The 13764-nt window shown below is 42.4% G+C and overlaps 1 protein-coding gene across 1 annotated transcript in view; it reads left to right on the top strand.

Annotated features, from left to right (window-relative positions):
* Positions 1-13764, top strand: part of SIM2 (SIM bHLH transcription factor 2) — a 69499-nt gene that overhangs the window by 29675 nt on the left and 26060 nt on the right. The window contains exon 5 of the mRNA XM_059840146.1: positions 12641-12726. Within this exon, the coding sequence (XP_059696129.1) occupies positions 12641-12726 (86 nt within the window). The remainder of the gene's footprint in view (positions 1-12640; positions 12727-13764) is intronic.

The raw sequence follows: 13764 nt of genomic DNA, 5'->3' as shown, positions 1-13764 counted from the left end.
ATTGGGATTAAATATGTGAGATGCTATTTCTTGTTTGGACTTTGATGTTTATCAGTTTTTATTTACACTACAATCTTACAAACTGTGAGTTTTACAGTACTTTAATAAGCTAAAAATGGAGCTGTGTTTTTATCTCTACAAGGTCTTTTAAGGATAAACTGTCTAATTAAGAAATTAGACAAAATATTTTTCCTTTTAACACAATAACTAATTACTTGTGGCCTGCAATGTGGACTTTTAAATTGAATTGCACAATACTACTTGAACTTATGAAGAAGGATTTGTCTCTGCTCTAAAACCTCTATTTTGTTTTCTATTTCTAACTATATTTTAAAACTTTAAACTCCAAGTTTTATCCTAGGTGGTATTACACACTTCTATTCAAACTACACACTCATAATCTTATATTAGTTAATAATCTTATATTTTTTAATAATCTTATTTAAGATTTAGTTCTATTACTTAATTTTAGCAGCTTTTTCTATGGCTTTAGGTCAAATGCAGTGTTCTAATTGTCAGCACCGAAGTTCCAATCCCTTCCAGGATTCTGGAATTAAGAAGTGACTTAATTACTGTGGGCACAAATTTCCAAAGAAACAAAATATTGGGAACTAAAGTATGGATCTAGAATTTTAAAAAACCCCAAAATTTCAAGGACCAACATCTGTGCATTGAAACCACAAAACCTCAAATCAGAATAATGCACACATTTTTAACTGGGAGTTTGAGCAGCCACAGGAAAAAGATTCTGAGGGAAGCAGAGATTTTTTCCAGTTTTGATGACTCCAGATTGTGGCTGGGTGTCTTTGCAGAAGACAGATTTTCAGCAAAGAGAAAATATTGAGCTCAGCACAGGAATAAAAGCCTTTGATAACGAAATTTAGGACAGGAATAAGGAAAATTATTTCAAATTTTGATCCATTTATGTGTGCTTTGTATGGAATTTTGTGTGGCAGAGAAAATTACCTGCTGAAAACCTCAAAGCAACAAAATCACCTTTGGATTCTTGGACTTAAAGAAGATATTTATATTTTTTATTTATATCTATATCTATATCCATATTTATATCTATATCCATATCCATATCTATATCTATATATCTATCTATATATTTATATTTATAGCTGTAGCTACAGGTTTATATTTATATTTAGATATATTTTATCTAGTAATATTTGTATAAATTAATATTTTAATATTTTAACATGTTAATAATTATATTTAATGACCTGACCTGACCAGGTCACTCCTCTGATTTAATTCTCCTTCAGATTTTAAGTCTCTAGGCCACGACTCAATGAAAATCAAAAACCCCATGAGCTGTGGAGGCTTTGGAGAATCTCAGCTCGAATTTGCAAAGTTTTTAATCTGTTTTTTACTTGCATGAGCAGCATGGAAAATGCAAAGCAGTAGGTGCAGATCCCTTGTTGTGAGAGAAGCTAAGAGCTGAGGGTATTTTGGGTGTGGAGAAGGAATAAACATTAAAATTTGGGAATGGCTCAGCAAATCACCTCTTGTGAGTCTTCAGGCAAACTTTGCCTCATTTGTGACAAAACAAATCCATTCTGTTCTTCTGGAGAGGGTTAGCAGGAAAAATGAGAAAGAGGTAAAGAAAAGAGGAGAATATTTTGAGATCTGCTCCAAGCTGTGAGTGCTGGCTGGGCTCTGATCTCAGATGATGCCAAATATCCTTCAAGTGTTTCTGCTCTGCAGCACTTTGAGGTGTTTTGGGTTGGTTTGGTGGCTGTGGAGCCTCAAACCTGAATTTCACCCTCGGAGTTCCCCCTGCACAGGCTGGCATCAGGATTCCTAGCCCAGGATCAGATAAAGGCACTTCCTGACCCTGCAAACCTGCAAAGTTAAATTTGTGACTGACCAGAGCCTCGGGGCCTCCTCCTTAGTGCAGGACCTGCCAGGTGCTGCTTGTGCTGCCCTGCCAAATTCTGGCTCATCCTGGAATATCCTGAGTGGGGAGGGACCCACAAGGACCATGGAATTCTGTCCCTGCACAGACCCACCCCGGGCATCCCTGGCAGTGCTGCCAAAGGCTCCAGGAGCTCTGGCATTCCCTGGGGAGCCTGGGCAGTGCCAGCACCCTCTGGTGTTGTTGTTCAGAGTTAACAATGATGATGAGATGTTGGTGTGTAGAGATAACAATGGTTTCTGTTGGAACCCTGGCTGCTGAGAATTCCAGACTTTCTGTGCTGCCAGGCACTGACCCCCAGAGAACACTGCAGTGACCTGAGGGCCTGGAGAAGCTTCCAGAATGGAATGACAGAGCTGGGATTGTGGGGGTGGGGTTTGGATAGAAGTGTGTGATATCCCAGGGTGGAAAACTCAGAGTTGAAGGGTTTAGAATGCAGTCAGAGATAGAAAGCAAGGTGGAGGTGTCAGGGTGGAGGCTGCTCCTCCTCCTCCTCCTCCTCCTTCTCCTTCTCCTTCTCCTTCTCCTTCTCCTTCTCCTTCTCCTTCTCCTTCTCCTTCTCCTTCTCCTTCTCCTTCTCCTTCTCCTTCTCCTTCTCCTTCTCCTTCTCCTTCTCCTTCTCCTTCTCCTTCTCCTTCTTCTCCTTCACCACCTTCTCCTTCACCTTCTTCTCCTTCACCACCTTCACCTGGGCCTTCTCCTTCACCTTCTTCTCTGTGGGTTTGGGTGGTTTTGTGTAAGTGCATTAAAAAATCTGCATTGCTGACCACAAGCAGTTAATTAAGTTAAAAGTAAAAATAATTTTAGTGTAATTTCTTAATTAAACAATTTATCCTTAAAAAGCCTTATAGAAAAAGAAGTCTCCGTTTTGCAGGTTGTTAGTGAGAAGTACTGTAAACTCACAACTTTTAAAATTGTAATATAGATAAAAATTAATAAACATCTAAATCCAAACAAAAAATGCCATCTCACACATTTAATCCCAACCCTGACCCTAGGAAAAAAACCAAAACAACTCAGCATTACTTTATTACAAGGTGTTTTCAAGTTTTATACTCTTAACAAAGCATGATCTAAAGTTGTTAGTTATATTAAAGCAGGTCATTATAGTTATTGGACAAAGTAACAGCTTATTGTATTTTACTGGTATAAAGTAATTAATGTTAATAATTAATTGGTAAGAGTTACAGGCAAATTATTAAGGTATGGATGCTGCTCAGTAAGGTACTGCAAATATCCCTTATACATTTATTTAATCAGTTCCTATGTTAATGGCCTTGGTTTTTTCTTTGCCATGGATAAACTCTTATTTTATTAGTTTATTTTCCTGCTAATTTAGTTGTTTGCTCTGCAGACCAGCTGTCTGCACCTGGGCAGGGCCAGCAGCCTCTGGGGGAAGAACCTTGTCCTAAAATCCAACCTAACCCTGCCCTGGCCCAGCTCCAGCCGCTCCCTGGGTCCTGTCAGGTCCCAGATCAGAGCTGCCCCTTGGGAGGAGCTGCAGCCCCTGAGGAGTTTCCCCTCAGCTTCCTCTGCTCCAGCTGGACATTCCAAGCGTCCTCTCCTTGTATGGCCCCTCCAGACCCTTCACCATCCTCACCTCCCTCATTTGGGCACTCTCTGAAAGCTTTTAGATCTTCCTTCTCTGGTGGCACCCAGAACACCCCCAGGTCTATCAACAGCAGCTCCAGAACTTCCTGCAGGCCTTGGGGAGTTTAAACCTTTCCTCTCCTCACACAGAGCTTAAATCCAAACTTCCAGGCCAGTCCAAGCTGCCAGAGCTCAGCAGCAAAGAGTTTTGGCTCTGGCATGGTGAGGGGACAAGGCTGGCACAGATTTGTGACCCTGATGCCTTGTGCAGGCTGACCCAGAGCAGAGGCTGGGCAGAGCTAAAGAATAAAGCAGGGATTTATTCAGAGGATCTCCTGCATGGACCCACCTTGGGCAGCACCAGAGCCCAGCCAGGGCTGCACCCAAGATGACCCAAAATGGCCCCAAAATGCACGGCCGGGCACGGGGTCTCTCCCTGGGATCAGCTCTGCTCCATTTGCACCTTGCAGTTCATTGTCCCAGCCCAGCTCCCACCCTGCTTGTTTTTCTCTCTCCAGCCCACGGGGTTTGTGCTACTGGCCTGAGATTTGGCTCATTTGTCCTTGGTGCCCAGCTGGAGCAGGAATTGTTTTGTCTCCCTGCTCTGTGCACAGAGCTCACCATCCCATAATAAGAAGCCCAGACCCACACACCAAAGCAGCACAGAACCTTAAAAATAGAAAAGCTCAAACCTGAGGTATCATTGTGATGCCACCAAGTGCCCTCTCCAGGGGTGATGAGCACTTTGGAGGAGGCTGAAACTGGGGCTGGATTTCAGGGACAGGTTGCTGAAGGTTGCTCCAGGAATTTTGATCACATCCAGCTCCCACCAGCAGGGCCTTTGAAGGGAAAACCATGGAATGCCATCCCAGGGTGAGATGAACATGAGCAACCAGGTCCTTAGGGCCTCAAATGTTACAACCAAAACATCTATTTTGCTGCTCTGTCTCCTTATTTATTCAGAAATCTTTGTTTCCCAGCTCACAACACTGAGTTCAGGGCTTGCAGCAGGGCAGCAACACTTCCCAGCCCATCCATCTCTTGTCCTGGCAGCTGCTGCGAGCAAGAAAACAAGAAAATCAAAAATATTTGCAGTGCAGGTTAACCAGGAGAAGGAATTAATCAATGCTGCCCTTCCATGTGTGTTTGCAGGCAGACATTGTGTGTCTCTGATTGCTTTCAGATGCTTTTCCTGGGATTTGAAAGCTTTAAAACACATCCTTAGCTTCCCAAATTTTGCTGACTCACAGGGCAAGGCGTGGCGTGCTAACAGCAGCTTATGAGCATTCCCCAGGGCTGGGGAAGAAATGTGGAAGTTCCTGCAGTCCTTCCAGTTTTCTGCTAAGTGGATAATTGAGAAATGATGAGTTACAACCTGATGGAAGCTGCAGGAGAATGTGGAATACATGATGTCAGCCTTTCTCCACTCCACTTGATGCTTGAAGGACTCTGTTTCCCTCAGCCAAGCAGCAAATCCCCGGGCAGGATTTTCCTCCACCTTCCCTACATGCAGAAACTTCATATTTAAAGAAGGGAGCAGAAAAATTTTGCATCTGGCAAGATGTTTTTTGCATGAACTTATGAAGGTTTTTTCCTAGCAGTACGTGGGCAAATACCAACATGGAAAAGTATTTTAATTTTCATTAATTTAAAAATATTTTACAGGAGAAACATTACTGAGAGGTGATGGCTTAATGTGATCCCATTGCCACTGTTTGTAAGGGTTACTCTAAATCTGAGAAACACAGAAATTGTCATTTTATAAATTATAACTTACAAATCATAAATTTTGATGTACAAAAGTGGAAAAAGAGGGCAAATTGCTGACAACTCCTTAAGACATCTCTTTTCATTGGTAATTAACAGTAAAAGCTACCAAAACAAAGTGTAAAAATCTGTTCTTTTCCTTTTCTGCTTAGTTCCTTCCCCAAGAAAACTTTGGGAGCTTCACTTGGAGGAGCAAAGGAGAATTTAGAGGAATGTCAGTGAATGGCTGAGTTTGGATATGACAGGAATGATAATGGAGAATTTCCCCTCTGCAGCACTGCCAGCATTCTGAGCACAGGCAGGAAACAGAACTGGGGGAAATCTGGGCAGTTTGTGCAAGTTTGGAACTCCAGGATGGGCTGCAAATAAAACTGGTTTTGCTTTTGTACCCCAACAAATCAATACCAGGGAAAATCAAAATGTTTGCAAGTCCCTTTTGCCCGTCCTGGATTTCCACCTTCTAGGATTATCCTGAAACTGGTCTTTTTTGCAGGCACCTCTTCTGTGTGAGCCCTGCACCTCTCTTGTGGTTTGGAATTTGGTGCCACCCTTGTTCAGAAGGAAGGGGTGGAAGTTGTGGTGTCCTGTATCCTGTTCAGTCAGGAGAGCAGGAGGCTCCAGGAAACCTCAGAGCCCTTTCCAGAGCCCGAGGGGCTCCAGGAGAGCTGGAGAGGAACTTCCCATGGGGGCATGGAGTGACAGGACAAGGGGGGAAGGTTTTAAACTGATGAAGGACAGGGTTAGGTGGGATCTTGGGAATGAGGAATTGTTCCCTGGCAGGGTGGGCAGGGCTGGGATGGAATTCCCAGAGCAGCTGGGGCTGCCCCTGGATCCCTGGCAGTGCCCAAGGCCAGGTTGGAGCACTCTGGGACAGTGGGAGGTGTCCCTGCCCTGGCAGGGGTGGCACTGGGTGAGTTTTAGGATATTCCTCTGCTGGGAGGAAAGGCTGGCACAGCTGGCATTGCTCACCTGCACAGGAGAAGCTTTGGGCTGAGCTCAGGGTGGCCTTGCAGGGCCTGGAGGAGCCCCAGGAAAGCTGGAGAGAGACAATTCCCAGGGGATGCAGGGACAGCACCCAGGGAATGGCTCCACACTGAAAAACTACAGGTTTAAATGGGATGGTGGGAGAAAACCCTTCCTTGACAGGGTGGGCAGGGGCTGGGATGGAATTCCCAGAGCAGCTGGGGCTGCCCCTGGATCCCTGGCAGTGCCCAAGGCCAGGTTGGACACTGGGGCTGGAGCAGCCTGGCACAGTGGGAGGTGTCCCTGCCATGGCAGGGGTGGCACTGGGTGATTTTTAAGGTCCTTCCAAGCCAAACCTTTCTGTCCCTCACTAGTCCATGGCCCCGTGCTCACCAGAGGCAGGCCCAGACCCTCCCCAGCTCTCTCAGCAGGCCCTGGGCCCTGTGGGCCCCAGATGCTCTGCAGATCCCACCACAGTGACAGCAGAGCACGTGCGGCTTCACAGAGCAGAGCAGATCCAAAAAAATGTCAGCTGGAAGGGACAAAGCCATGCAGAGATTCTGGGGGATGGGCAGGGAAGGGGATTTCTGTTCTCTGTATTCCCAGGGTGGAACAGTCCAGCAGGGCCATGGGGACCTGTGGGAGGCAGGAGCTCCAGGCAGGCACAGCGTGGACAGGAGGGAAGGTGGGATCAAGTGGCCGTTTTTAGGTGCTCTAAAAATTCTTGTCTTTTCCATTTTCCATCTCTTCCACCAGAGCTGGAGTTTGGGTTTGCACCCCAGCTGCTCTGAGGAGCAGACACAAATCACTGGCTGGGCAAGAGCTCCCAGTTTGAATTCTTCTTTCCAGATTTTTTTGTGCGGGGACAGATGAGGCGCTTCATTCCTAAAGCAACACATGGGCAGTTTAAGGAATATTCCTTTACAAAGTGGTTCTGCAACAGAGCCCTGTCATGTTTTGGTAATGTCAAAATCTGGCAAAGGGAGATAAAAGAGGAGCTTTTACCTCAGAAAAAAAGCAAAGGCATGAGAGGTGAAGCTGTGGGGGGAAAAGTTCATGGTGATCTTTTTTCCCTCACTCCCGTGAGCAACCACAGGATTCTGTGACTGTTTTCTGTCAAAAGAGATTAAAGATGGATTGGAAAGCAAGGATGGATTTCAGAGTTGCTCCTCTAGGGATGGACAATTCTGGCTTCCATAAACAAAACCATAATTCCACAGAAATGCTTGGAGAATCCTGCTTGGCACTCGTGCAATGGGAGTTAACAAATGTACAAATTCTTTATCCAAAATATCAAGACTCCTTTTCTTTACCATGGCATTTCTTCTGTTTATGAGAATATGAGAATACAAATCTGTGAAACAGAAAAAAGCTGGTTTATTCTTGCCTTAAAGTCAAACTGTATTGCAGGATATGCTAATAAAGGAAAAGGGATTCATGGAGAGGAGACCCTTTGTAGAAATGGTGCTCTGGGAAAGAAACACAACTTCTCCATGTCCACACCATGGATTTTCTGTGCTCTTGTCCCCAGGCCACTGTGTTTCAGCTCTAGGAGGGTGTTTGGGCAAATCTGGGCTGGGATTTGAATGAAACCATTTAATTTCTGCCTCATTTATAGATTTAACTGAACCTACTCAGCTCCATCTGTTCAGGCAGGGAGAGATGAAGGCTGATCAGGCAATAGGGAAATAATGATTGAAATAGAAATAATTGTTGGGACAGAAAAACTTTGATGAGTCTGAGAAGGGAAACAAAGATTTGGGTAAAAAATAAACAATGGTGCATTTGAAATGGACATCCTGGACATGGATATGGGCCCTGATTTCATGGAATCACAAAATCATGGAATGGTTTGGGTTGGAAGGGACCTTAAAGCTCATCCAGTGCCACCCCATTGGGTGCTCCAAGCCCCAGTGTCCAACCTGGCCTTGGACACTTCCAGGGATGGGAAATCCACAAGAATTTGGAATAATAAATAGATAAAATGAATAGATAAAAAGAATAGAATAGAACAGAACAGAGCAGAACAGAACAGAATAGCCAAGCTGGAAATTACCCACAAGAATCACCCAGGTCCAGCTGGAATATCTCTGAAGGACTTTCTGCTCTCTCCAGGATTATTTTGGTTCTCATCCTTCATCAGCTGATGTCTGCAACCTGTTGGTTTCACCTTTTCTCTAGAATGAATTGAATAGTTTTTACATAGAATTGTGAACATTTTTTAACTCTCAGAGGAAAGGAGTTCACATCACCTCCAATGATGCATTTAGATAATTAACATTCCTGAATAATTAAATACAGTGGCCCAGCTTCAGTTATTAGATGAATATTCTCTAATAATTAAGAAGCTTATTTTCCTTTAGTGTTTCTTACACTGCGCTTCAGCCATTACATTTTATTATTCATTATTTTCTCTCTTACTTTCATATCTATGTGCTTAACCCAGGGATCTCTTGACCCTTAAGAAATTTATTGGGTTTGTTGTTTTTACCTCTCCTTGACAGCCCAAACTCTCTCTGGGCTCACACTTTTGCTTGAAAGAACCCCAGTAATACCAATAATTTCACCACTAAGTCTAGATGCTGCAAGTTGGGTTTTTTTCAATTTTTTCCAAACTTAACTGTGGTTTCTCCTGTTTGAATATTCAGTGTCTCCCTCTTTGTTTGTTAAACCTCTAAGAACCCCATTTTCTACATCATCCTCATCAAAGGGGAGAATCTTTCTCTTAAAGCTCATCCAGCACCCATTGGGTGCTCCAAGCCCCAGTGTCCAACCTGGCCTTGGACACTTCCAGGGATGGGAAATCCACAAGAATTTGGATTCAAGATAGATAAAATAACTAGACTAGACTAGACTAGACTAGAATAGAATAGCTGGAAGTGACCCAAAAGGATCACCCAACTGTGATATTTTGAGTTTTGCTTTATTCTGATGGATGTGGCAGCATCCAGGAGGATCCCAGGATTTTATTTTCCTTTCAACCTCCTTTACAATTGCAAATTTAATTCAGGTCTTTTTTGCTTTGCTGCCCATTTCTGCTCTTTTCGAGGGTACTGGGGGGGTCCCACTGGCAAAGTTAACACAAAAACTAATTAATTTTTTTTTTAATGTTAATTCACAGTCTTACACATTCCAGAGCCATTCCTGACTCATGGGATGAAGCTTCAGCCACAGCAAATCTCTGCTGTGTGGCTTCCCCCCACCCAAAGTGTAAATTTGTATTTCAAACTCCACAGTGGGTGTGCCAGCTCCTTCACAGGGCCAGCTTTTCCCCATGGGGACCTAATTTTAATTAGAGAGATAAATGGGAAATTTAAATGCTCAGGAAACATTTCTTTCCCCTCCCTGCTGAATCTTTTTAATGTGGTTGTGTCTTCAGACCTTTACCCCCCAAATTAACCCAGAATTTAAATAGAACAGAGAACATGTTGGTTGTGAGGTGTGGTGGCCAGGTGGGGTGAATTGGGTGATGGAGGCACAAAAATCAGGAGTAAAACTCAGCAGTTAAATCAAATTAAAGAAAGATCCCAAGTGGGTTTTGGTTAAAACCCTGTGGGGAGTTAGGACAAAGCTGAGGACCCTCCTGCTTCCCTGATTTTCCTGTTCACAGTTGTACAAAATGGGTTTTCCTGTCCTAAAATAGTTCTGCCAAACTGCAACCTTCAGTAAAAAATCTGAATTATTCATGGTGTCTGAACCATTATTGAGAGCAATTACCATTACAGATAACAATATTCTATATTACTAATATAATAAATAAATAGAATAAATATTATCTATATTATTGATCTTCTATCAGAATATTCCTGCCTCATATCCTTAGCAGAAAGTCTGTGTGTACCTGACCAATGACCACCATGAACTTTAAACCTTTTTGGAGGTTATAATTGAAGATATTTGTTCAAAAACAACCTCCCAGGGGAGTTTTGGAAGTCAGACACTGCACATGGAGCCCAGGAGGTCTGGGCATGCCCAGCCACGTGCACTCCAGTTATTACAAACCCACTGAGCTTCCCAATTATTACAATTAATACAAACCCACTGAGTTTCTCAATTATTACAATTAATACAAACCCACTAAGTTTCCCAGTTATTACAATTAATACAAACCCACTGCATTTCCTTGTTTCCCAAGTATTACAATTAATACAAACCCACTGAGTTTCCTTGCTCCCCATTCTGTTTTTATTTTGGAGATTCCCTTCATTTCCCCACACTCCAAAGAACATTTCCCTTCCCTTTACCAATAAGGACTGGGGTTTGTTTGGAAACAAAGGAATTCCTTGGGAAGTGTTGGAGCCCTTGTCACTCAGAATTTTAGATTTTCTGTGCTGGCAGGCACTGACGCCCCCCAAAAACCACTACATTTAACCTAAAGCTGTAGAGGAAGCATCCAAAATTAAATAATAAAACTAAAATTATAAGTGTATAGTTTAAATGGACGTGTGTGATATCACATAGTAAAAAACATAGTTTAAAGTTTTAAAAGATAATATTATATATAAAACAAAATAAAAGTTTTAAAATAAAAGCTAGTCCTTCTTCTTCACCTCCTTCCTCATGAGTTTAAATATTATTATGTAATCAAATAAAAATGTCCACATTGCAAACCACAAATAATTGGTTATTAAAATAGAAATAAAAATAATTTAAATACCATTTCTCAATTAAACATTTAATCCTTAAAAGACCTTATTAAAAAATACAACTCCCTTTTTTAGTTTATTAATAAAGTACTATAAATCTCATAATTTATAAAACTGTAATATAAATAGGAACAAATAAACATCTGTGGTTACTAATTGTTGTGGTGTTGTTGTGGGTCCCAGGACAAGGTGAGAGATGAGAATTGACTCCAAGTTTTTAGGAGGTTGATTTATTATATTAGGATATTTATTCTATTAAAAGTATATTATATTAAAACTATACTAAAGAAAGAGAAGGAGACATCAGAAGGTTAGACCAGAAAGATAATAAAAACCTGGGGCAGACTCAGAGTCCTGGCACAGCTGGATTGGGATTGGCCATTAATTAAAAACAATTTACATGGAGCCAATCAAAACTGCACCGGTTGGTCAGCAACCTCCAAACCACATTTTAAGCAATCAGAGAATTCTTGTTTACATTTTGTTTCTGAGGCTTTTCAGCTTCTCAGGAGAAAAAATCTGGCAAAGGGATTTTTCATAAAATATCACAATAACAAACATCTAAATCCAAACAAAAAATACCATCTCACACATTGAATCCCAACCCTAAAAAAAAAAAAAAAAAAATAAATAAAACTGAACATCCGTGGTGGTAAAAACAGAATTTTGGAGACCTAATTGTGCTAAGTTGGCCAAATTTCACAGGGAATCCTGACAGGAAGGTGAAATAAATCCTGAGGGCAGGGATGGAGTGGGAAAGGAGAATGGCTTGACCTAGAGCAGAGGCTGGACAGAGCTGAAGAATAAAGCAGGGATTTCTTCCAAGGATCTCCTGCATGGACCCACCTTGGGCAGCACCAGAGCCCAGCCAGGGCTGCACCCAAGATGAACCAAAAAGGTCCCAAAATGGACAAACAGTCACAAGGTCTCTCACTTTTAGAAGTTCTGCTCTGGGGCAGTCATGTTTTCTGGAAAAAATCCCCTCACCCAGGATTTCTCCTGGGAAGCTGAGAAGCCTCAGAGAAAAAGGAAAACAAATTCTTATGTCATTTGCTTCTCCTGTGTTGAGCTCACATGTGGAATGTGGTTGGAGATTGTTCACCCACAGGTGATTGTTTCATTTGTTTCATGTGAATTGTTTTGACTTATTGAGCAATCAGGGCCAGGCTGTGTCAGGGCTCTGGAGAGAGTCAGGAGTTTTCATTATTATCTTTTTAGCCTTCTGTAAGTGTCCTTTCTGTATTCTTCAGTATAGTTTAGTATTCTTTAATATAATACAGTGTCATAAAATAATAAATTAGCCTGCTGAGAACATGGAGTCAGATTCATCCTTCCTCCCTGCCACGGGGCACCCCACAAATACAATACTGCTCCATTTGCACCTTGCAGTTCATTGTCCCAGCCCAGCTTTAGCCCAGGCACTCCCACCCTGCTTGTTTTTCTCTCTCCAGCCCACGGGGTTTGTGCTCCTGGCCTGAGATTTGGCTCATTTGTCCTTGGTGCCCAGCTGGAGCAGGAATTGTTTTGTCTCCCTGCTCTGTGCACAGAGCTCACCATCCCATAATAAGAAGCCCAGACCCACAGACCAAAGCAGCACAGAATGGGAAACATAGAAAAGCTCAAACCTGAAGCATCAGCTGATTTCTGCTTCTGCCTAAAGCTGAAACATCCCCAAGGGAAGGGCAATGTTCTGGGCAGGTTTGGGAGCTGCAGGAATAAATCAGTAGCCAAATGTGCTTTGTGCTTTCAGAATATGAAATCGAGAGATCCTTTTTCCTGAGGATGAAGTGTGTCCTCGCCAAGAGGAATGCAGGCCTGACCTGCAGTGGCTACAAGGTAATGTCTACAAATTACTTCTCCCCCCATGAAATGTTTGACAATTGACCAGTTTATTTATTTAGGTGTTTGGTTTGGGTTTTATTTTTATTTCTGGGTAGCTGAGAGCAAAGTTTGTGATGAGAAGAAGCAGAAAAGAGCCCCAAAACGCCCTCAATAATTCAAATTTATACTTGGTGGCACATTCCCTCCCCTTGGTCCCTGGGGGTTCCCTGGAGGCCAGCCCTGGAGCTGCCAGGAGAGCACAGTTTGGTTTTATTCCCCCATGGAACAGGAGGCAGGTGAGGCAGGAACCCAGACCCAGGAATTTGGACATTTTCCACATCCCACCCAGTTGCACAAAGCACCTCCTTGACCTGAACTCTAAAAAAACTCAACCATTGCCATCACCTCGGGGTGGAATTGTACTAAACCACCAAGTCTGTTTATAAATCTTACAGTTTGTGTGATGGTTTTTATTTATGACATGAAATCAGAAGCCATGGCAATCACTGAAGTCGTGGAATAACAGCTGTCATTTGAGTAGATTTTATTTCATATGTGCAGGCAGATTTTATTTTCAGATTTGCAGCAGTTTTTATTTTCAGATGTGCAATAGTGTTTATTTTCATCTTTACAGGCAGTTTTTTTCAGATGTGCAGTAGTTTTCACTTCAGATGTGCAGGTACTTTTTATTTTCAGATTTGCAATACTTTTTATTTTCATCTTGACACACAGTTTTTATTTTCAGATTTGCAGTAGTTTTGATGTTCAGCTTGGAGGTAGTTTTTATTTTCAGCTTTACAGACAGTTTTTATTTTCAGGCAGGTTTTCTTTTCAGTTGTGCAGTACTTTTTATTTTCAGATGTGCAGGCAGTTTTTAATTTCAGCTGTGCAGTAGTCTTTATTTTCAGATTTGCAATACTTTTTATTTTCATCTTTACAGGCAGTTTTTATTTTCAGCTGTACAGTAGTTTTTATTTTCATCTTTACAAGCAGTTTTTCTTTTCAGCTGTGCATTTCTGCTCTTTGAGGTTCACTCTGCTCCAGCAGGGAGGG

Source organism: Haemorhous mexicanus, chromosome 2 (assembly GCF_027477595.1).
Source record: "Haemorhous mexicanus isolate bHaeMex1 chromosome 2, bHaeMex1.pri, whole genome shotgun sequence".
Classification (NCBI taxonomy): Eukaryota; Metazoa; Chordata; class Aves; order Passeriformes; family Fringillidae; genus Haemorhous; species Haemorhous mexicanus.
The sequence above is the reverse complement of the archived record's forward strand: the minus strand, read 5'-3'. Positions and strand labels throughout refer to the sequence as shown.